Source organism: Hyla sarda, chromosome 6, assembly GCF_029499605.1.
Source record: "Hyla sarda isolate aHylSar1 chromosome 6, aHylSar1.hap1, whole genome shotgun sequence".
Lineage (NCBI taxonomy): Eukaryota > Metazoa > Chordata > Amphibia > Anura > Hylidae > Hyla > Hyla sarda.
This window is the reverse complement of record NC_079194.1, coordinates 135,532,069-135,557,030: the sequence shown is the minus strand read 5'-3', so window position 1 is coordinate 135,557,030 and position 24,962 is coordinate 135,532,069. Positions and strand designations below refer to the sequence as shown.

Genomic DNA, 24,962 nt, shown 5'->3' with positions numbered 1-24,962 from the left:
CAGAGCCCTGCTTGTCTTCACTGCACAGAGCCCTGCTTGGCCTCAGTGTACAAAGCCCTACTTGTCCTCAGTGCACAGAGCCCTGTTGTCCTCAGTGCACAGAGCCCTGCTTGTCCTCAGTGCACAGAGCCCTGCTTGTCCTCAGTGCACAGATCCCTGCTTGTCCTCAGTGTACAGAGCCCTGCTTGTCCTCAGTTTACAGAGCCCTGCTTGTCCTCACTGTACAGAGCCCTGCTTGTCCTCAGTGTACAGAGCCCTGCTTGTCTTCAGTGCACAGAGCCCTGCTTGTCCTCAGTGTACAGAGCCCTGCTTGTCATCAGTGCACAGAGCCCTGCTTGTCCTCACTGTACAGAGCCCTGCTTGTCCTCACTGTGCAGAGCCCGCTTGTTCTCACTGTACAGAGCCCTGCTTGTCCTCACTGTACAGAGCCCTGCTTGTCCTCACTGTACAGAGCCCTGCTTGTCCTCACTGTACAGAGCCCTGCTTGTCTTCAGTGTACAGAGCCCTGCTTGTCCTCAGTGTATGGAGCCCTGCTTGTCCTCAGTGTATGGAGCCCTGCTTGTCCTCAGTGTACTGAGCCCTGCTTGTCCTCAGTGCACAGAGCCCTGCTTGTCCTCAGTGCACAGAGCCCTGCTTCTCCTCAGTGCACAGAGCCCTGCTTGTTCTCAGTGCACAGAGCCCTGCTTGTTCTCAGTGCACATAGCCCTGCTTGTCCTCACTGCACAGAGCCCTGTTTGTCCTGAGTGTACAGAGCCCTGCTTATAATCAGTGTACAGAGTCATTCATGTCCTCAAGTGTACAGAGCCCTGCTAATAATCAGTGTACAGAGTCCTTCATGTCCTCAGTGTACAGAGCCCTGCTTATAATCAGTGTACAGAGTCCTTCATGTCCTCAGTGTACAGAGCCCTGCTTATAATCAGTGTACAGAGTCCTTCATGTCCTCAGTGTACAGAGCCTTGCTTGTCCTCAGTACACAGAACCCTTCTTGTCCACCCACACTTTCTGTATATTGTCTCTGCACACAGGCAATAGCTGCAGTGACTAGCCAGGATTTTTTCACCCAAAATATACACATTTTTAACCAATCGATATTATAAATATAATGTTGTTTTCTACATTACATTAAATGTTTTTGCAAATGACAGGTACACGTTATGGATTGACATTCTATAAACCTTTCCTAAGAGATCTTAAATATAAGAAGGAACAGGACAGGAAATCTTGGAATCTATTTTTGAAAACAGTAATAGTTGTTGCTTGGACCCTATCCCAGAAACCTTGATACTAGGGCACATCTAAAAGACATGCATATACCTTCCTCTCCCCCACACATCCAGCAGGTAAAATAGTGGTAAAAAATGTGTGAAGGACATGATACCATCTAGTCAGCAGTTTATAACCACCTTCTTGAAACTTACTAGCGATTTATGTGTAAATTATAAGTATAAGTTTAACCAGTTGAGATTTAGAAAAATAAATTCTCAAGTAAAAGTGAATAGAAATTGTACAGGGAATAAGAGGAGGGACTTCAGAAAGTGGGTTAGCTGAATTGTTTTCCATTCACTCAGAGGGACAAAGTCAGATATGTCCGCCAGCTCCGTGGACAAGAGCCAATGGTTACCGCATAAAAAATGCATCGCCCTCTATCAGCCAGAGGTACTTTACCATCTGAATGGGCCAGATGACATTCCCGGAGAGAACTGTGGGTTACCAGGATCAGGAAAAGTGGGGAAGAGGAATGGCAAATCAAAGTTTAAGGGAAAGGTTTAGTACACGCTGTGAGCGTAGATCAAATGTTATGGTGCTGCTTAAAGGGGTATTCCAGCCTTATACATCATCTCTCCTATCCAAAGGATAGGGGATAAGATGTATGATCGCAAAGGTCCCGCTGCGAGGGACCCCCGCAATTTCGTTGCAGTCCCCGGCATTCTGTGCCGGGCACTGCCTCCGAGACGGGGATGTGATGTCTACGCCCCCCTAGTGATGTCATGCCTCCCATAGAAATGAATGGTGGGCTTGGCCGTGACGTCACTAGGGGGGGGCGTAGCCGTGATGTCCCCATCACGGAGGCAGTGCCCGGCACAGAATGCTGGGGGCTGCACCGAGATCGCGGAGGTCCCCAGCATTGTCTGACAACAGTTCTCTCTGCTGACACCTCTGTCTGTCTCGGGTACTGCGTGGAAGAGGTTTGCTATGAGGATTTGCTTCTACTCTGGACAGTTCCCGAGACAGGTGTCATCAGAGAGCACTTAGAAAAGAAAAACTCAACTTCAGAATCTCATAAGTACTGAAAGGATTAAGAAGGATTTAATAGAAGTAACTTTCTGGAGCCAGTTGATATATATAAAAAAAAGTTTTTTCCTGAATAACCCCTTTAAGACTTGAATGCTCATAATATTGGGGTTATATCTAGAGATGAGCGAACTTACAGTAAATTCGATTCGTCACGAACTTCTCGGCTCGGCAGTTGATGGCTTTATCCTGCATAAATTAGTTCAGCTTTCAGGTGCTCCGGTGGGCTGGAAAAGGTGGATACAGTCCTAGGAAAGAGTCTCCTAGGACTGTATCCACCTTTTCCAGCCCACCGGAGCACCTGAAAGCTGAACTAATTTATGCAGGATAAGTCATCAACTGCCGAGCCGAGAAGTTCGTGACTAATCGAATTTACTGTAAGTTCGCTCATCTCTAGTTATATCCTTAGAATATGATTTTGTATTTTATTTTAAACTTCTATATTTATATGTACTCCATCAGAGTGCCATTGCTATGTGACATAGAAAGGCAGCAGATGAGAATCAGTTGTCCCATCTAGATTATTTGGCCCAATATTCTAAATGCTATGTATAGTCTCTGGTCCTATCTTATATGAAGAATAGCCTTATGCCTTACGCATTCTCAAACTCCTTCAGAGTCATGTGTGTTGGAGTTAGATACACACTGGTCGCATCCATCATTACATGCAAACATGGTAAAGTTTCACCCCCATTGATAAGTGGATTTATTAATTTATTACACATGATTACTATAATTTATGATTGTATTAAGGTTATTCCACTCTCATCACTTTCACCCCCGATAATGCCAGGCCCCTGTGGCAGAATGCATGGGGGCTTTGTGGATTAGACTCCCAGGGCCTCCTTTCTATTTATTGGTGATATTCCTCCTTAATATTCTTGTGTATTTATGTACACTACCTGCCCTTTATATATTGTACTTTCTAGGGCATCATCATTGTAAAGCCTTTCCTGTGGACAGTATTATGCAGTTGGAAGAACAATAACATTTTTTCTTTCTATAGCTATCTGGCATTGTGTGTCTCTGTTTATAACATACCAGATTTGCTCAGTGTATGGTTCAGTTTTCAGATCTTGCATACAAATATCTGACACACCTGACATGGCAAAGATTACTTACTAAGTGTAGATTACATAGTTCACAATATTACATCCCACATTGATCGAACACAACACCTAGAAGGGGCTGTTTTACCTCTATGACTGCTACTTCCTTGGTTACGGTCATGATGTATATGAGGCCTCCTCTCTGCCTGTTCTCTCTATATAACTCCAGAACCTAAATATTTCTTCTTTCTCAACACAGGTACGGGCTCCTTGCAGTTTATGCTGCTACAGATGGAGGCATAACCAGAGTGTTCCCCAACAAGTAAGTTGCTTTGCTTGGAAAAGTTATATTCTAAAAATGTATAGAATTTAGACTTTAAGGCAAAATTTACTCTGGTTATACACCATAGGGAGACTCATATAGCATGAATGCTGTCTGCTTGCTCCATTGGGGTCTTAGCCACCTTTGCACCTTTTCTCTTTCTCAAGTCTTTTCTCACCTTTCTCACATCTTCTCTGCTCTCTTTGTCTTCTCTGCTGCCTTAAATGCCCTGTCTCTGATGTCTTCTCTGTTTTAATAGGGCTGCAGATGACTGGACAGAGGATATGGAACCTCATAATGCCACATTTTACAGAAGAAGTCTTGACAACAAGGGCTATATTTTTCGAGCACCTTATAGAGAGCGTAAGTTATGACCATTAATGGAGGAGAAAAAATATGGGAGGTGAAGATAAGTGTAAGGGATGTAGGGGGTGAGTGTAAGGGAAGAGAATAAAAAAATTGGATGGAGTAGAACAATGAGGAACTTAAGGTAGTAAAGACCAAGGAGACGTAAGGGAAGGATGAGATTCAGAAATGCATCAGGTGAAGATACATTGAGGGACACATGTGATGAGTACAAGAGGATAGAATGTGAATGGAGGGATGAGCCTGAGGAACAGAAGCCTTAATCCTCTGTTGTCTCTCTGCAGCTGGTTACCGACCATCAGATCTGGAAAATAACACTGTGGGGATTCTGGTGAGCACAGCAGTGGACCTGGAGATTGACGGCAAGAAACTCAAGCCTGCAGGTAATTTCTGTGGGGCGCAATGTGTAACCTGTTTGAGGTCAGACAGCTTATTTCAGACATTACTTTTCCCAATTTGGCTTTTAGATTTATTTGTGACTGGTGTCAATTGCCTACCCCCGCATGTTGTGACCCTTAATGGGAGCTTCTTCATCATCCTTTTTTCATGTCTTTCATCTAGTCGTGGGAGTAAAGTTGGACCCTGAGGCTTGGGTGGAAAAGTTCAAAATTCTGGCCAGTAACCATTCAGAAGCAAACCCTCAAGGACCACGCAAGGTTAGCCTTCTTTCAGTCCCAAAGTAGATTTTGTACAGTTCTGTATATATATATATATATATATATATATATATATATATATATATATAATTTTCTTTCTTTTTTTCTTCGTATTTTGTTAAGTTTTATAAAATGTGTGTTCAATTATGGCTTTGTCCCTGTGGTCAGAAGTTGCCCTCAAGCATTGTATATGTAAAAACTGAAGCATCTTCTCCCCTTGTCTACAGCAATGCAGTCCTTCCAGCAGCTGTGAGATGGACTGCGACATCAATAGTGAGGTAAGTGTCCACCCCTGTGCCTGTGACATTATATCAGATGCCTCTGTTACTTGTCCATCAATACAGACAGCACCCCAGTTGTTTATCTATATGGCATCACAGTACATTTTCCTCTACCACCAAAGTCTTCCTCTCTGTGTAGACATCCCTTTGTTCTTTGGAGTCAATGGCCCCAATTTTTGTCTCAGACAGATGACAACCAATCACAGCTCATGTTTCATTTTACCAGAGCAATTTTAGAAATGAAAGCTGAGCTGTGACTGGTTGACACATTGGTTGTCACATTTGTGTCTCAGGTTGCTCAGTCTGGGCCAACAGATTGCTTAGTCTGGGCCAATTTATCAATTGTGTCTCTCCTTCGCAGGACTTGCTCTGTGTTCTCATTGACGATGGTGGATTCCTTGTGATGTCCAACCAGCAGGACCACTGGTCTCAGGTAAAGAAAGTCTCTCAAGGGTGGTTATTAAACGGATAGATTACTTCTCAATGCGGGTTGATCTAGTTGATTAGCACTTGTTTAAAGAACCTATTAGACTGCTCGGTAATTGTGTGGGAAAGGGCGCATGAACGATTGTTGGATAGTTTGTGCACCCTTAAACATCTATTATTTATTTGATATCCTCTTTTATTTGCGTAGATGTGTTGCCGACAGATGAGTGTTTCTATACATGTCAAAATCCTGTGATCAGGCAACTATCATTTGCATGTTTTTTGGCTGATCGTTTGGTCTGTTACACAAGGCAACTACCAGTCTGTTTGGCCGATCGTCTCATGTAACAGGGCCCTAATACAGGTTGTAACTTTGGATCCAAACAAGGAAAATGTCCTGCACTTGGGGATGAAGTAAAATCTTCTTGCTTTAGTAATATAAATTCCAGGACAATACAGGTACAAAACAGTAAGAAAGTCGCACGCACATGCGACTTTACTATATATGCTGCGACTTTTTGATTTTTGCTTATTCCAAAGCACATTTCTGAAATCTGCTCACGTAGTAATTTTTTTTTTTTTACTTTGCAGTGGTCATGTATTTATCAAATGCGATAGTCGCTATTTATGAAGATAAAAAGTAGCATCTCCGTTTAAAAGTCGCATATGTATTCCAGGTCCTACCTGGCTTACAGAAAGTGCATAGGTCTGCGGAAAAGGAAATTAACACCCAATTTACCAACTGTTCTTGTTCTGCATCATGAAACAAAGCTACTACATTAATGTTAATTATAAAAAATAATAATTATATGACTAATAACGCTATAAATTTTAAATTTTAATTCATGGTGCGGCATAGTATGTTTTTTATATTTTTTTTATTTCTGAGGTGGGTGGATGGGTTGTTTCAGGATAGTTGGAGTACAGCTATTTAGTGCCAGGCAGGCCAGTCAGGGTGTCATCCGATGCGGTATGCCCACCCTCCCCGTCACTCTCTAGCAACGCTAATGGTAATAAAGGGTAGATAAAGAACTTCGGCTATTAACATAAGGGAAAACTTTTCTGCTTTAAAAAATGCTTCAGTAAGCGGGTTTCCCGGGTTTTGCTTACGTGCGATTTATTTATCAAGGTCATGCGACTATTTGATAAATAGGTCGCATGTAAGCAAAAGTAAGTTAAAAAAATTGTCATATAAAAGCCATACATTTGAAAAGAATGATAAATCTCCTCCTAAATCTCTGACTCGTTTCACGCACTGGTGCACAAGTGCGTGAAACTCATCAGAGATTCCCCTGTTTTGTACCTGTATTGTAATTTATATTACTAAAACAGGAAGATTTTACTTCATCCCCGAGTGCTGGACATTTTCCTTGTTTAGATTCTGCTGCTTTGAAGCCGGGGTGGTGCTGGCGGGTCCATGGCACAGGTGTGTGGAGTTGGTTGGAGTGGAGCTGTGCTCTACAGTTTCCTGGGATTGTAACTATGGATCAGTACAGGATAAGTAATACCATTTATGCTCACAGTGATGGTAGAATATATTTGTATCTTGCCTGTTTATGGTGATCAGAGTTGTACAGATCATATTGTCGCTTTGTGTTATATTTGTAATTTTACCATCATGCCACTTGTTTCAGTAGCACACAAAACAGATTAAATACATAAACACACATTGCGTTGTGTAAGCACCTTAAGCAGTACAGCGTGGATTCATGTTGTCATGCCACTGCTTATACATAAATCCCAGCCTCGCTGCAGAGGGTAATTGCCCTTTCATGGATATTTGTGTCTGTAATTGCTGCGTGAAAGCTCTGGGAATTCAGAAATCAGAATTTTGAGAAGCAGAAGGAGTGAAGGGAAAACACTGCTATAACTAAATGATGACAAGAACAGTCTTAAGTCACATAAAGCATGTAAAGCAGTTTATGGTGAGAACCCTGTGAATTTAGGACTGTTGCTCTCAGTTATCAGCTGTTTCATATTGTGGAGAGGCTGTTTCTGGACAAGGAAATACAATCTGATGTTCTCTGTTATCAGCTTTTTCTGGTCAGCGAGAGTTTCAAAAACTATTGTAAGACTACAAGTGAGTGTGTCAAGGTGTGCTAGGAGTTGTAGCAGTTTGCGAATCTGTAATGTCAGTCTTTAATGCGTGTTTTTGCCCTCCTTTTATCAATCCTTTGTGTTTATTTTAGGTTGGGAAGTTCTTCAGTGAGGTGGACCCCAACCTCATGTCTGCACTGTATAACAGCTCATTCTTCACCAGGAAGGAGTCCTATGATTACCAGTCATTATGTGCCCCCAAAACTGAGAGTAACAAAGGTGCCGCCCCCAGGGGTATTTTTGTGGTAAGTATTCTCAGCAAGGCTCCATCTATAAAGGGGTTTTACATCCTTCGAATCAGCCACATGGGTGTCTTTGTAGCGATTTATGCTGCTCGAGCCATAGGCATAAAATACAGACAGACTCCCTTTTTACGAGTATCTATGTTTCACTCGGAAACACTGACATTTCAGAGAAAAAATTCTCAGAAAACATAGATTTATTCCAAGCCATAGAACTCAGTGTAATGACTGCAGAGCAGCCTTCGCACCCAGCTTAACTTGATTCATAAGTGTCTCCCTTGTTGTGTATAGGAAGAGACCTATGAATCAGTTGGATGGGGAGACCACCCTGCACTTTACCCGTGCCACCACTTGGTTTTAAACAGTTTTCTTTAAAATGTTGCAGAATTTTAGAGTAAAACATAGTTTGGAGCAAGGGAGCCTGTCTGGATTTCATGCTGATTATAGATCAAGAAGTTAAACCCCCTAACAGGCTTCTTTTAAATCCCCCTTACCCCTAGAAGGTTGACACTGTTAAAGTGTAGTAATGCTTAATATTGTTTCCGAATTCCAGTCACATCCAAAGCTGCAGTTATAATTCTTGGTTTATTTTAGTTTAGACGTCATACCTCCCCCTTAGTTCTACATCAGCACAGAGCATACTGCTTCAAAAGGTGTAAGAAAAAAACTGCAAAGCAGCACAATGCATTATGGGAACTTTTTGTGTATGCTGGAGTGCATCTGTGTGAAAGCAGATCTGGATGTGACTAGAGTATATTAAAAATAATGGATCTGAATTATTTTCACTGAACTTTGTCTCTTCTTTACCAGCCAACAATCGCTGATATGCTAAATCTGGCCTGGTTGTCATCTGCTGCCGCATGGTGAGTGTTGCACATGCATGATGATCTGAGACACTTACAAAGAATAGATCATCATCACTTTTTACTTTATGTATCATGAAGGCTCCACCAACCCTGTTCCCGCCCACATTTTTCTAGATTCTCAACCAACAAACAATTTCCACGAGTCTTAAAGGGGTATTCCACTGGCCAGTGTTCAGAACGAAATGTTCCGAACGCTGTTTTTGTGCTGCGGGGGTCGCCCAAGCCCATTGCGACGTCACGGCCACACGGCCACACCCCCTCAATGCAAGTCTACGGAAGGGGGCATGACGACTGCCTGGCCGTGACGTCACGATGGGCGTGGTCGCAGTGCTGGCCAGTGGAGTATCCCTTTAAGGCCCTTGCCTCTTGGCACATGTAAATCACCTATCATTTCTTGGCAGCATGTCTTTCTGTGTAAACAATGAATATGCTGCCCACAAACAATATTTGTCTTTGAGCGGAGTGGTTTGACTGGACCCTTCCTGTTAAAACCCCTCCTAATTGACATGTGTGAATAATAAAATATGATAATGGCTTCCTATATTGTCAGTTGGTGCTCATTTTGAGCATGTTAACTGTCTGTATAAAAGGACCCGTAGTCTGTGTAGATGTATAATCTCCATCCTATTAAAACTTTTCACAGGTCACTATTGCAGCATCTCTTTGTCAGCCTGATGTACACCAGCTGGATGCATGCAGGTAAGAGCCTAGTTGGCCACTTAATCATGCAGTGGAAGGAAAGAATATGGGAGCCCCACATGGGTGGAAGGTTTATTGCTTTATATTGCAGGCTGAAGTTCTTAAACCAAAGGGGTAATGGCACGTAGAGACTTATGCTCCACTGGGACTTCTAGAAGCATATGCTATGTAAATCCTCTGGTGTCACCTATTTTTGAAAGTAGCTTTCCTTTGGCTGCTTTAAAAAACCTTCAAACTTGATTTAGGATTTAACAAATTAAGCCAGCAACTCTCTTAAAATAGAATCGTTGGTAATGGAAATGGTTATGCTTCCCTTCAGGAGAGTTTCTGGCTTGGTATGTTAAACCCCAGTTATATTCAAGTGCCCTATATGTGAAAGATAGCATAAAATCTAATCTAATACAAGTTAGTGAAGCCAACATAGAGTCAGTTTGTGTTACGTTGCAGTTTGGTAATGAGACAGTAACTCGTGTAGGTGTGATATATAGACCACCTGGCCAAGTTAAATAATTAGATGATCTACGAGTTGAAGAAATAGCTAAAATGACAATGAGAGGAGAAGTTATCATTGTGGGAGACTTTAATCTTCCGGATATAAACTGGAAAACCAAAATAGCTAGTTCTGCCAGGAGTACAGATATTCTAAATTCCCTACTGGGATTATCTCTACAACAAGTGGTTGAGGAGCCAACCCGGAGGGAGGCCATTTTGGATTTGGTATTCACAAATGGGGATTTGGTATATGATGTTATTGTAGGCGAAAGCTTGGGATCTAGTGATCACCAGTTAGTGTGGTTTAATATAAGAACAGTGAAGGAGTCACACCACACAAAAACAAAAGCTTTAGATTTTAGAAAAACAGACTTTTCAAAAATGAGATTAGTCATAAATGAGTCCCTATCAGACTGGAACGGCTTACATGGTGAAATGGGACTACTTAAAAGACGCATTATTGAAGGCAACAGAAAATTGCATTAGACTTGTCAGTAAAAGCAGAAAAAGGAAGAGACCACTGTGGTACTCAGCAGAAGTGGCCAAAATCATCAAAAAACTAAAAGCTAGCATTTAGTAATTATAAAACAACCAAGAGCAATGAAGATAGGGAAATCTAAAAGACTAGGTAGAAAGAGGCCAAGCAAGTTATAAGAACTTCTAAAGCACAGGCAGAAGAAAAACTAGCTCAGTCTGTGAAAAAAGGGGATAAGACATTCTTCAGATATATAAATGAAAAAAGGAAATTAAAACAAGGAATAACTAAATGAAAAACAAAGGAAGGTATGTAGAAGAGAATAAAGGGCTAGCCAACTGCCTTAATGAATACTTCTGTCCCTCCATTAGGGAGGAAGACTAATGAATCGTTTGATGCATATGTCTTTACAGAGGAAGAGGTTCTATGTTTGCTGTCTAAAGTGAAGACAAATAAGTCACAGGGGCCTGATGGGATACACCCAAAATTATTAAAAGAGTTTAGTGGTGAGCTAGCAAAACCGTTAACAGATTTATTTAACCAATCACTGGTAACAGGAGTCGTTCTGGAAGATTGGAAATGAGCAAATGTTGTGCCCATTCACAAGAAAGGTAGTAGGGAGGAATCAAGCAACTATAGGCCAGTAAGTCTGACATCAATACTGGGGAAATTAATGGAAACCCTACTAAAGGATAGGATTGTGGAACATCTAAAATCCCATGGAATGCAAGCTGAAAAATAACATGGGTTTACTTCAGGGAGATCATGTCAAACAAATCTTATAGATTTTTTTTGACTGGGTGACTAAAATAATAATAATAGATGGCGGAGGGGCAGTAGACATCGCATATCTAGATTTTAGTAAGGCTTTTGACACTGTCCCACATAGAAGACCTCAATAAACTACAGTCATTGAGCTTGGACTCCCATATTGTTGAGTGGATTAGGCAGTGGCTGAGTGACAGACAACAGAGGGTTGTAGTCAATGGAGAATATTCAGAGCAAGGTCTTGTCACCAGTGGGGTAACTCAGGGATCTGTATTGGGACCAATTCTGTTTAATATCTTCATTAGTGATATTGCAAAAGGTCTCGATGGTAAGGTATGTCTTTTTGCTGATGACACAAAGATATGTAACAGGGTTGATGTTCCTGGAGGGATACGCCAAATGGAAAAGGATTTAGGCAAACTAGAAGAATGGTCAGAACTCTGGCAACTGAAATTTAATGTGGATTAGTGCAAGATAATGCACCTGGGGCGTAAAAACCTCAGGCGGAATATAGAATATTTGACACAGTCCTGACCTCAGTATCTGAGGAAAGAGATTTAGGAGTAATTATTTCAGAAGACTTAAATGTAGGAAGACAAAGTAATAGAGCAGCAGGAAACGCTAGCAGAATGCTTGGATGTATAGGGAGAGGTGTAAGCAGTAGAAAGAGAAAAGTGCTCATGCCACTGTACAGAACACCGGTGAGGCCTCACTTGGAGTATTGTGTGCAGTACTGGAGGCCGTATCTCCAAAAGGATATAGATACTCTAGAGAGAGTTCACAGAAGAACTAGTAAACTAGTACATGAAATGCAGGATAAAACTTACCAGGGAAGGTTAAAGGACCTTAACATGTATAGCTTGGAAGAAAGAAGAGACAGAGGGGATATGATAGAGACTTTTAAATACATAAAGAGAATCAACACTGTAAAGGAAGAGACTATATTTAAAAGAAGAAAAACTACCACAAGAGGACATAGTTTTAAATTAGCGGGGCAAAGGTTTAAAAGTAATATTAGGAAGTATTACTTTACTGAGAGAGTAGTGGATGCATGGAATAGCCTTCCTGCAGAAGTGGTCGTTGCAAATACAGTGAAGGAGTTTAAGCATGCATGGGATAAGCATAAGGCTATCCTTCATATAAGATAGGGCCAGGGACTATTGATAGGATTAAGATTATTGGGCAGACTAGATGGGCCAAATGGTTCTTATCTGCCGACACATTCTATGTTTATTAAATTAGCATTTAAGCATTCATTTGAAGGTAAGCTACCTCCAAAAGGTGGACCAGATAGCTACTTTTCTTATCCTTCTTCCCACATAGACTCTATGGGCGAGATTTATCAAAACCTGTCCATAGGAAAAGTTGCCCATAGCAACCAATCAGATTGCTTATTTTATTTTGCAGAGGCTTTGTTAAAAATGAAAGAAGCAATCTGATTGGTTGCTATGGGCAACTTGGCAACTTTTCCTCTGGGCATGTTTTGATAAATCTCCCCCATATAGTTTTAGAAAGTACAAGCAAAAATAAGAAGCTTTGTAGTATCTCTTATTAGAAATAAAACCTCTTTCTCCTGTTATCAAGCTTCTTACCTTCCCCTTCTCCTGCTTCTAAACTCATCCACTCTGAAAATCCGGTGAGCATTGTCCTGTGTCTGCAAGACAAGCAATTCAAGTCTATGGAGGAGGGAGATGGGAGGGGAAGAGCTCTCAGCCCAGGGCTTTATACACAGTTTATACTACTCATGCTGTGCACCGAGACTTAGAAGCACAGGATTCCCTCCTCTCTGTGTGTACAGTGTATAGGAAACAATATGGACATTAGGCTCAACCCACCAGCCCAGTGAGAACTGCAAAATATAGATGAAGCCTGCAGAGAAGAAATCTGCTAAAAAATGGCATATACAACACAATATATATATATAATGGGCAGAAATAGTGCTGCTTCCCATGTACATACAGGACAGCTCATTCTAAAAAATGTCACCTAAACTGACAGATAGGCCTTAGGCTCCAGCTTTGGTGTGACAGTCCTGCAATATCCTATTTGCTTCTTTGCATTATTTTTACAGTAAAAAAAACTAATATATAGATATATATATATATATATATATATATACATAGCCACCATCTGAAAACATTCAGCAATATCAGTCTAATTACCAAAAGAGTGCCAAATGCCTCCTTACTGATGGTATCCATATAGTACCATAATGATTAAAATGTAAAGACAATCCTGTTAGACATTTCGTCATCTTGAGGAAGGGTAGCAGCTGTATTGTCTCATAACTGCCCCACTGACCAGGCGTTACCCCTATTGTCCCATCTTATGTTTCTCCACAGAGGACACAATGGCTGAGAACATGGAGCCCCGTGAAGCCAGCTGTATCATGAAGCAGACCCAGTATTATTTCAGCAGTGTCAATTCCACCTACTCTGCAGTCATTGACTGTGGACCCTGCTCCAGGTCAGTCAGGTTCTGGGGGAAGGTGCTGGGTGGGGAGTTATTAAGGGTTAAGGAACCCCTGTGTCATTCTCTTTTATTTATCTGACAGATATTTCCATGCCCAGAGACTCGCAAACACAAACCTTCTCTTCGTGGTGGCTGAGACAATGATGTGTAGTCAGTGCGACTCCATAAAGCTAGACCAAGCAGAGACACGCTGTATCCTTTCATTAGCGATTATACTAGGGTTTGCATGTGGTTGGATGTCTGTAATATAGTCATATTATAATAGTGTAAATTTAGACAGTTGCACAATGTTTTATTCTTCTTTGAGCCCTTTCATGAGTGACAATCATAAGTAAGCGAAACTAGTGACTGCAGCCAAAAACGACAGCTCGGCCATTGATTAATTTAGTCTGTAAAGGTGTGTGTTACTTTCAAAGCCCTTAGAATGGGGTTTTCCAAGCTATTAAAGCGATCTAAAAGTGCACTACTTACAGGTGAAACTCGAAAAATTAGAATATCGTTCAAAAGTTCATTTTTTCGGTCGCTTTTCATTGGAGGATACCTATACTGGTGTATCTCTTGCTACTAGGAGGCGCTGACACTAGGAAAAAAAAGTTGGCTCCTCCCTGCCAGGATATACCCACCCATTTTTAATCAGTCTTAGCTAGTGTCAGTAGGAGGCAAGACACAGGTCTGGGAGATCCCAGACCATGTATTTTTTATTATTTTCCTGTAAGGGATGTTTAGTTAGGTTTTTATCTCCTTTTTGTTTCCCTTTTTCAGGTGGGGGTTCAGGAGCCTGGGGCTGCCTGTTCCCCCATACGTGACAAAGGGGCACGGAACATAATAGTATGGGCCGTCAACCCCTTATTGCAAACGGCCAGCGCCTGGAGGTTGTACCCTGGGTCCGGGTCTCCCACTTGCCCCTGCTCGCCCCGCTATCTTAGCCTGGTATGATGCAGCGTGGCCATTAGGTGGTTAAAGACTTCAGGGTGAATATAAGAAGATGGAGCCGTGGGTGAGTATGTACTATAACCCCCTTCCCCCCTCTCCCTCCCTCTTGCTCATCCAGGGGTCCCCTTCCTCTCATGTGCCCAGCTCCTCAGCCGCCATTACATGTGGCTGTGCTGGGCCAGACCCCTCTTCGCCTCTAGCGCCATTCTGGAGGGGACAGTCCGGTGAACCTTCCCTCCCCCCTCTTCAGGCCATGCAATTGTAACATGTATTGTGGCCAAGCTCAGTGCCCTGGCCATGTTATCTCCACTACCGGCCGGAGACTCTATGCCGCTGCCCCAGTTTCAGTCTCTGAGGCAGCAGGTCTCCGGTCCTGCACAGCTGCCCGCTTACCACCTTGTGCGCCTGTCCGCTTTATTTCTTAGGCTGACCTGAGACCTACAGCTGCAGGCAGCGGGTCTCCGGTCCCACATGACTGTCCGCCTTCTCAGTGCGAGCACACCAGCCCGCTTACTCCTATCTGCTGCTGCCAGGCACAATGTCCTGGCTGCATTCTTAAAGACTGACCAGAGACTTACGGCTGCAGGCAGCGGGTCTCCGGTCCCAGGCTTACTCCATACTTGCGACCAGGCACAATGTCCTGGCCACGTTCTTTATGGGCTGACCAGAGACCTACAGCTGCAGGCAGTGGGTCTCCGGTCCCACGTGGCTGAATTGAGGTATGCCTCTGGCGTATCTATTTTCTGCAGGGTTCTGCAGTTAGTCTCCATGCCTTGGACACTATCCTAGTATGTTGTGACGTGTCTTCTTTTGTACGTCGGCCCTTCTGGTTCCTTGGGCCTTAGTGATGGTTGTGGTCTCGGGCAGGTTAGCTCTCCTGCCCCGACTTCTCTGCGGTCCCGTTTGCCGGGCGGTCTTCCTGTGCCGCACTTCTTCTTGTCTAGACATAGAAGTTTGTCACCCAGAGCATTTTGTGGACATTGGGTTTACTTACTCTACACATATACATCTTCCAGGTGATCTGGGTACCTCCAGTTCCCATGTCAGACGCTCTGGTGTTCCAGGATGCCCCTTTTCAGGGAATTCTGCTCCCTTTTTGGCCTTTTTCCTTCTATCTCCTCCTTCGTTGGTCAATGTACTCCTGGAGCGTTGGGTGTTCCGGTCATCCGGATTTCTCTACTCAAGCTTATTCGCCTCCCAGGTGCACATGGCGGGCCCCTGGGATGGAGGTTTTTGATCTGCAGCTGTTCTGGTCATCGATTTTCTGCACCAGGCCTCTCCGCAGCCAGTCTCCATCTTTCTTTCTTTTTTCCAGTGTTTTTCTGGTCTCCACCTTTCGTACTCGCCTTCTGCTCAGGCGTACGGTGCTCTCCCTCGTGTTTTTCCGCCAGGGGTTCTCTTCTTTGTGCCGTTTTCCATTTTTGTTTCCAGCAAGGCTAGCCCCCTGTCTGGTTCTGTGTTCCTTGGAGTTGTTTCCTACCTCCTCCTGGGATGGTTTCTTCCCATCTGACTTCCTAGTCGATCTTTTCTTATCTCTCTTTCTGGACCGTAGCTTTGGAGTCTCTACATAGGACGGGCTCTTCCTTGGCCTCCTAGTCCTTCTCCATGGACAGGGGTTCTCCCGGGAGCTCAGTTTGTGGGCCTCGGTTGTCTCTGCCCGGAATCTTGTCCGCAGGCCTTACGGTCGAGTGGATTTGGTCTCTGGACTTATTCCCCTTTTGCTGTTGGTTGTTTCTCCTTCCCTAGGGGACTGCTTTGGTACGTCCCATCAGTATAGGTGTCCCCAAATGAAGAATGACCGAGAAAAGGAGATTTTTTTGTACTCAATGTAAAATCTTTCTTGTAGCCTTCATTGGGGGACACCGCACCCACCCATTTCTTCTTTTTTGTCCGAACAATCTTTTCCGGTTATTGGCTTTTTATCCAGGATTCTTTTCTAGGGTCCTTCGGACATATTTCTTTGTTGGCTTCTCCTACTGCTTTTTGACAAAACTGATTGCCTCACTTCCAGTGGGCAGGTATATCTTGCCAGGGAGGAGCCGACTTTTTTTTCCTAGTGTCAGTGCCTCCTAGTGGTAAGAGCATATACCCATCAGTATAGGTGTCCCCCAATGAAGGCTACGAGAAAGAGATTTTACGGTAAGTACAAAAAAAATCTCCTTATTTCAGTAATGCAACTAGTCTGCGGAAGAACGCATGAAGTACTCCAAAATCTCCTGGTAGACGTATGCGTTGAGCACAGTAGACCAACACCAGCAGATGACCTGGCTCCCCAAATCATATAATATATTGGGGATTTGGGGTTTTCATTAACTGTAATTATGACAGTTATGACACATCACGGCTTGAACTATCTTGCTTTGCATGTAATGAGCCTCTCTCATATATTAGTTTCACCTTTTAAGTTGCATTACTGAAAGAAATGAACTTTTTCATGATATTCATATTTTTTGAGTTTCACCTGTATACAGATAAAACTAATTGGTGGTCAGTTTTGGTTTAAGCCACATTTACTTTAATTTTGCTTAATTCTAATAATACACTATAAGGGAGATGTAGTAGGATTCTTTCTTTTATTGATTATTCCCATCTTGTTTATTGATGGCATATCACTAGGGTACCTTTTGTCTAGTGGACACCACTTTGCAGATAAACAATAGAGGGTATGCTCCACTGCAGCGCTTTTATTCTCAGCATCGGTTGGGATCCTAGAGGTCTGACCTTTAGCAATTACGAAATGATGGCATATGACAAGGTAAAAAATGTAACTGTCATCCAGCTTTCCTGGCAGCAGACAACTGCTGAGAACATTGTTGTAGTGTCTCTTCCAGTTTTAGGGATTCAGTTCTGTGTTACAGCACCTTTTTTGCACTTGTTTGTCCATTAACTCCTAATCACAGCTGAGGGTCCGGAGCAGTGTGAGCTTGTGCAGATGCCCCGATATCGTAAAGGTCCTCATGTCTGCTTTGACTACAACCCAATGGTACTGGTTTGTTAATGTTTCATATTACAGATGACATACAGATGTAGCAGTGTTACGTTTTGTCTATTATTTTTGGCTGTATAATTTTTTTCTCTTCTCTGAGTGCATATAATGTAGGACAGACAACTTATGGTGATAACTAGCAATGTAGTAGGTGTACCTTGTTATCGTATGTAACACTGATAACTCTCTAAGGCTGGGTTCACACCACGTTTTTGCAATACAGTTCCCGTATACGTTTTCAATTTGAAAACCGTACGGAACCGTATTGAAAACCGTATGCATTGACTCTTGTTGACATCTTGTTGTGTCCATTTTGCACCCTGTACGGCTCTGTCAGTTTTTTTCCTGTACCCAAAACCGTAACCTACCACGGTTTTGGTCCGGGTGAAAAAACGTATTGAAACGTATGCGTTTTTTTTAACATGGGAGTCAACATGCGTACGTTTCCATATGGTTTTCACCATACGTTTTTTGACTTTGCACAGGTTTTTTTTCTTGAAATTTCAGTCAAACAAGTGAAACTTGATTCATAATGGAGTGAAAAGTTAAAAACGTATACGTTTTTTTTTCTTAAAAAACGGATGCAACCCGACATCATTTTTCAAACTGCGGTTTTTAACCGTATATGGATTAAAATTTGTACACATGTTTTGATACAGTTTAGTCAGGTTTTGAGGAATCCATTTTTTATCAAAAACCTGATAGGGGAACTGTATTGCAAAAATGTGGTGTGAACCCAGCCTTAGTACAGATAATACACTGCTCAAAAAAATAAAGGGAACACTAAGATAACACATCCTAGATCTGAATGAATGAACTAATAGTACGAAATACTTTCGTCTTTACATAGTTGAAGGTGCTGACAACAAAATCACACAAAAATTATCAATGGAAATCAAATTTATCAACCCATGGAGGTCTGGATATGGAGTCACACTCAAAATCAAAGTGGAAAACCACACTACAGGCTGATCCAACTTTGATGTAATGTCCTTAAAACAAGTCAAAATGAGGCTCAGTAGTGTGTGTGGACTCCACGTGCCCGTATGACCTCCCTACAATGCCTGGGCATGCAGCTGATGAGGTGGGGGATGGTCTCCTGAGGGATGTCCTCCCAGACCTGGACTAAAATATCCGCCAACTCCTGGACAGTCTGTGGTGCAACGTGGCGTTGGTGGATGGAGTGAGACATGATGTCCCAGATGTGCTCAATCGGATTCAGGTCTGGGGAACGGGCAGCCAGTCCATAGCATCAATGCCTTCCTCTTGCAGGAACTGCTGACACACTCCAGCCACATGAGGTCTAGCATTGTCTTGCATTAGGAGGAACCCAGAGCCAACTGCACCAGCATATGGTCTCACAAGGGGTCTGAGGATCTCATCTCGGTAGCTAATGGCAGTCAGGCTACCTCTGGCAAGTACATGGAGGGCTGTGCGCCCCCCCAAAGAAATGCCACCCCAACACCATAACTGACCCACCGCCAAACCGGTCATGCTGGAGGATGTTGCAGGCAGCAGAACATTCTCCACGGCATCTCCAGACTCTGTCATGTCTGTCACATGTGTTCAGTGTGAACCTGCTTTCATCTGTGAAGAGCACAGGGTGCCAGTGGTTAATTTGCCAATCTTGGTTCTCTGGCAAATGCCAAACGTCCTACATGGTGTTGGGCTGTAAGTACAACCCCCACCTGTGGACCGTTGGGCCCTCATACCACCCTCATGGAGTCTGTTTCTGACCGTTTGAGTGGACACATGCACATTTATGGCCTGCTGGAGGTCATTTTGCAGGGCTCTGGCAGTGCTCCTCCTGCTCCTCCTTGCACAAAGGCGGAGGTAGCGGTCCTGCTGCTGGGTTGTTGCCCTCCTACGGCCTCCTCCACGTCTCCTGATGTACTGGCCTGTCTCCTGGTAGCGCCTCCATGCTCTGGACCCTACGCTGACAGACACAGCAAACCTTCTTTCCACAGCTCTCATTGATGTGCCATCCTGGATGAGCTGCACTACCTGAGCCACTACACAAGTTTCGTAGACTCCGCCTTATGCTACCACTTGAGTGAAAGCACCGCCAATATTCAAAAGTGACCAAAACATCGGCCAGGAAGCATAGGAACTGAGAAGTGGTCTGTGGTCACCACCTGCATAACCACCCCTTTATTGGGGGTGTCTTGCTAATTACCTATAATTTTCACCTGTTGTCTGTTCCATTTGCAAAACAGCATTGCTTCCTGAGCGGACAGTGTGATTTCACAGAAGTGTGATTTACTTGGAGTAACATTGTGTTGTTTAAGTGTTCCCTTTATTTATTTTTAATAATGTATAATAAGTGTTACTTGCTGTCCTGTGTGATAATAAAAGTGTTACACACTGATACAGTACAGGTAATGTAGTAATGTTGCATGCAGTCCTTTGAAACACCACAGATAACACGCTAATAAAATTTAAGTACAGATAAAGTAGAAGGTGTAACCTGCAGTCCTGTGTAACACCACAGGGAACACACTGATAACCCTCTAAGTACAGGTAATGTCGCTGGTATATCTCACAGCTCTATGTAACACCACAGGAAATACCTCAGTACAGTTAGGGTCCATCTACACTACTGACGGGCCCTAACTGTACAGGCGGAAAATCAGTTTGCCACGGATGCTGCCGAAATTCATCGGCATTAGGACCGCACAGATATGTTCCGTCTCCATAGAGGTCAATGCTGTGCTGGCAGAATTCCACCAAAATCCATCATGAATTTTGGCAGTGTAAACAGTGCAATAGAAACCAATTGAAAACAATGGGACTCTGCTGCAAGCAGAATTCAGCAGCCAAATTTTTGGGTTGGAGATTCAGCAGTGTGGACAGGCCCTTAATGTAGCAGTTAAGATCTGCAGTCCTTTGTAACCAACCCTTGTCATCACACCTGGCTTTGCTGTGTCCGTTTTACGATGGCATGTATTGGAATGTTTAGTAAAAGTCTCAGTCTCTCACCTCTGGATTTTCTGTCTTCTAGGAGGATACCTCAGACTGTGGAAGGGGCTCCATGTTCCGGCCGTCTTGGCTCTTGCTGGCGTTTCTTCAGCTGCTACTTCTGCTCGGCGGCTGCACCTCATCCTCTGTTGGTCGGGGCCTCTAGATTTGCCCCGCTTCCTCCCTCCATCCTGAGGCCACTTCTTGTTTAGTGACGTGGTTACCATGACAAACAGACGAGCGCCTCTCTTGCGCGTTGGGCTGAGTTACCACGACAACCACCACTTGATTTGGATGATTTTACGGCGACAACAAGGAGACCTTTCAGTGTCATCAGGAGTTACCATGGCAACCAGGAAAACAAACCATCATGGCAAAATAGCAGCACTTACCCTGTGAGCGGGAGGAGCCATGGCACCTCCAAGGATTTCCTGTTTCCTGTTCATCAGTCTCCATGGTTTCTGTCTATTCACCTGAATTTCTGTCTTATAAGTTGTGGGTGTCAAGGAGTCAATGGCTTTTTGACATCCTTGTCCTTTTCTACAGCTACTGTAATGAGCCGTAGCTCGTAGTGATGTCATATCTACCCAAGGTGATGATGTCCTATATATCCAAGGTAATGCCATATCTACCCTTAGTGGTGATTTTAGATCTACCCATAGTGATGATATCATATGTAAACAGGGTGATGATGGCATATACCCATGTTGATGTCATATCAACCAAGTCATATCTGCCCAAGGTGATGATGTTGTCACTACCCATGGTGATGATGTCATAGCTGCTGATGGTGATGGCATCTTAGCTGTCTATGGTGATGATGTCATGTCTACCCATGGTGATGTCACCGTAATCCTTGGTCATTCATAACATTGTCATACAAAGGAGTTGGAGTTTATCTCATACTGGGGGGAGATTTATCATGACAAATAACATTTAGCAAAAAATGAACAGTAACTCTTGTAAGAAACCCGGCAGCATCTGCCCTTTAAGGTATCGCAGAGCATCTTGCCTACACACTTTTGAATAGTTTCCGACACTCCTTCCTGCAGGACTGCAGCTTCCATATTTTATGGTTCTGTAGTTCTGCAGCTTATTAAGTGCCAAAGCTGCGTTTCCTTCCTTCACCCTCTGGTCCTGGGGACAGGTTTTGACCCCATGGTCAGATGGCCCATCTCATGATATTGCACCAAAGAATCAGGTGTGTGACATTGTTGCTGTCAGTAGTCCCCTTTCTCAATACAATAGTGCGATGCAGAAGGTGAATACCTAAATCACTCTTAACAGGTTACTGTCTCTTTAAAAGAGCCCCGTCTTCAGCCAATCCATGTGTTCAGAAAGATGCATTGCCAAAGTCACCTTTTTCCACTCTGCGAGTGTGTAGACACTGAAATACTCAGTAGGTGTGATGATCCCAGGACATAGCACAATCATCTCACAAGCACAGGGGACTTGCGAACCCCAAAAAGCGCACACAAGACTGTCACACTGTGTCAACACTATACAAGGCACAATTGAAATTGGGCCAATATCTAATCATAGCACAATAAGAGGGGAGCCTCAGTTTTGCTCTGCCCTTTAGCCCAGATGTTGATCATTTCTGCTGAACCAGCACTGTGCGAACAGAACTCAAAATGATCTATGAATCCAGTATTAAGAGTAGGAACTAATCGCCAAACCCTGGACCTCCAATTACTATGACCTCCCCGCAGTATTACACACCACAAATCATACCCCTCCCAAATCATAACATTGGCCCCCAAAAAATCTTCTCTGTTGCTGGGAAAGCTGGGTGATAATTAATATCCTTTTTTTACAGTTTCCATGTTTTCGTCACCCAGCTTTCATAGGCTCCTGATTGGCATATTGGCCTAGTTATGCAGTGATGTAGCCCTATTTTTGTATATTGTTGCATGATAAGTCTAGCAAAGCTAGGTGACATCAGTAGGAGCTGTAGTGTTAGCTATATAGGATGTCACCCTACTTTCCCAGGAATGGAAAAGCCTTATAATTATAGGGGATGTTATGATTTGGAGAGGGGGATGGTCCAGTCTGAGGACTTTGCTCCTTTTGTTGCCTCTTTGGAGTCCATCCTCATCCTCGTCTATGTCTCATTCATCCCTCATCTTGCTTGTTGTTCACCTCCGGTGATGAGACCTCCCTGCAGCTCTGGATGAAGCCAAACCTGTACGAACAATGGGGGGAAGGGAGGTGCCGTCATTTTTACAGAAACCCCCACTTTGCCAAGAGACGCCACAGGCCGGAGCTCGGGGATGGGGGGAGGGTTGGGTCGGTCAGGAGTCATAATCTGAACCCCTAATTGGTCATTTTCTTTGCTTGTAGCTTCGCTGTGTGTTTGGATCTTGTTTTGGGAATGTGCTGAGGGGTGGGTGATGTGTGTGCGCCAGGCGTCCGTCCGCTCGCGTTTCTAGTTCAATCCTCCATTCCAGAACGAGAGAGCTATAAATAGGTATAAATATCTATAAATATTATATATATCCCGTACGCGGCGCGAGGTCATCGACTTCTCCTCATCAGTTAGTGGCTTTTATCCGGTGACTGGAGCAAAGTTTATTTATTTATTTGTACAGAAAAAGTTCCACAAGTGACAGAAAGTTTGTACGATTTCGTGCGTGATTCCTGTAAAATATTTTCAAATGGTTTATTACAAAGAATCAGTTAATAAATAATGTGCATATTTTCACTTCATCTCGGCCTCTTTCCTGATTCCTTCATATCTATTGTCGTTGTGTGTCCGTTATAAACATGGGAGAAAATCATGTGTTTTCCCTAGACAACACCTCTTGCCAATAGCAACCAATCAGATCTCTACTTTCATTTTTCCCCAGGCCTCTTTAAAAATGAAAGATGCAATCTGATTGGTTGCTATGGGCAACTGCACCACTCTTTCTCTACACAGATTTTGATAAATCTCCGCCCAAGTGTTTTCATAATCACTGATTAGATCTTTTATTTTACTTTCTTGCCAAATCTAGAAAAAATAGGTGCTCTTTAATGTCAATGTGGCAAAACCCTCAACACAGAAAGAGTAAACTGCTCTTTAAGGGCCGCGTTCACACGTTGGAATTTCCGTACAGAATTCAGCATTGGAATTGTGCACAGCAGAGTCCCATTGAATTCTGCTGCGCTGTGCACACATTGGAATTTCCACGTCAGATGTTTCTGCCATGGAAATTTCGATTTCTGTGTCCACAGAAAGGATGAACCTGTCCACTCTTTCTGCGTACTCTGCACGGAATGCATTGCCTTCTATGAGACAGCACATTCTCGTGCGGTCCTAGTGCTGGCATGTTATACCGGCGCCCGCAGTCTGCAGAATGTCCGCACAGAGATTTTCCATGCGGACATTCCGATGTGTGAACATAGCTTACTATATGAGCTTCCAGGGTAAAATTTAGGAAGTATTCTTTTAGGGAAGGGTTTCCCAGCCAGGGTGCCTCCAGCTGTTGCAAAATTACAACTTCCAGCATGCTGGGAGTTGTAGTTTTGCAACAGCTGGAGCCACCCTGGTTGGAAAACACTGTCTAAAAGCTCTTCTCACAGGTACGTACCATGAGTTTGTGATAACTTAGGTTGACATCTGTGGCAGAAGCTTTGTTCGGGCCTCTGTTGCAGAATCTATTTAAATAACGGTCATTTTACTGCAGTAAAACTGACAGACCCCATTAAAGTCAGTGGGGTCTGTTGGCCAATTTTATTTTCCGACCCTAAAGAAAATCTGCAACATAACTGAGCCTCCATCGCAGATGTGAACCTGGCCTTATTTAGGGTGTACGTGTTTTATGGTTTCAATTAGTTTTTTTTTTTTTTTTATTTGTTTTTTTGGGGGGGGTTCTTTCCTAGCCTTCCATTTTCTTTGCAGAACCAGAATTTTCCATAGATAGTAGTCCCACTATAGAATTATTTCTTAGAATCTCTTTTCTGTGTCTTTATATGCTTTGCTAAGTACAGGGATACATTCAGACAACTGTTAAAGTGTACCTGTCATTTGAAAAAAAAAATAATATAATGTAGATAACAACATTATATGTATATTTATTATTATAGATTGGTTAAAAATGTGTATATTTTTATAGAGACAAAATACAGGACAGGACAGGACAAGCAGGGCTCTGTGCAGGCTCCTGGCATGTCAATCATCCTGCTGTGTGAGCCTGGGGCGTTTCACAGAGCCTCAGTGCACAAAACCCTGTTTGCTACACAAGCAATAGCTGCAGGGACAAGACATAATTTTTTCACCCAAAAATATGCACATTTTTTAATCAATGTATATTACAAATATACATATAATGGTATTATCTACATTATATAAATATATATTATATAAAGTTTTTACAAATGACAGTGCCCATTTAAATGACTGTATTTTAGTGACAATTATATGTACAAGATCTATGTATCCTGTGTGGTCAAGTGAACCAAGCTTAGATCACCAAACACAGAACCCCCCCCCTCATAATAAAGTGTAGGGGGCTTATTCTGCTGGGATGTGGCAGTGTCCGTGTGCCCGCCCTGTGCAGGCGCTTCATGGTCTCTGCTTATCCTGCAGGACATGTATAAA

General features: G+C 43.1%; 1 protein-coding gene across 2 annotated transcripts in view; it reads left to right on the top strand.

The window, feature by feature from the left end:
• Nucleotides 1-23,089, top strand: part of CACNA2D2 (calcium voltage-gated channel auxiliary subunit alpha2delta 2) — a 283,654-nt gene extending 260,565 nt beyond the window's left edge. For both annotated transcript variants that reach the window (XM_056525126.1, XM_056525125.1), the window contains 13 exons: nt 3,601-3,663; nt 3,923-4,026; nt 4,314-4,412; nt 4,591-4,685; nt 4,913-4,963; nt 5,328-5,399; nt 7,582-7,734; nt 8,542-8,594; nt 9,241-9,296; nt 13,374-13,497; nt 13,586-13,695; nt 17,337-17,419; nt 20,424-23,089. In XM_056525126.1, the coding sequence (XP_056381101.1) occupies nt 3,601-3,663; nt 3,923-4,026; nt 4,314-4,412; nt 4,591-4,685; nt 4,913-4,963; nt 5,328-5,399; nt 7,582-7,734; nt 8,542-8,594; nt 9,241-9,296; nt 13,374-13,497; nt 13,586-13,695; nt 17,337-17,419; nt 20,424-20,546 (1,186 nt within the window). In that variant the 3' untranslated portion in view covers nt 20,547-23,089. The remainder of the gene's footprint in view (nt 1-3,600; nt 3,664-3,922; nt 4,027-4,313; nt 4,413-4,590; nt 4,686-4,912; nt 4,964-5,327; nt 5,400-7,581; nt 7,735-8,541; nt 8,595-9,240; nt 9,297-13,373; nt 13,498-13,585; nt 13,696-17,336; nt 17,420-20,423) is intronic.
• Nucleotides 23,090-24,962: the final 1,873 nt, after the last annotated feature.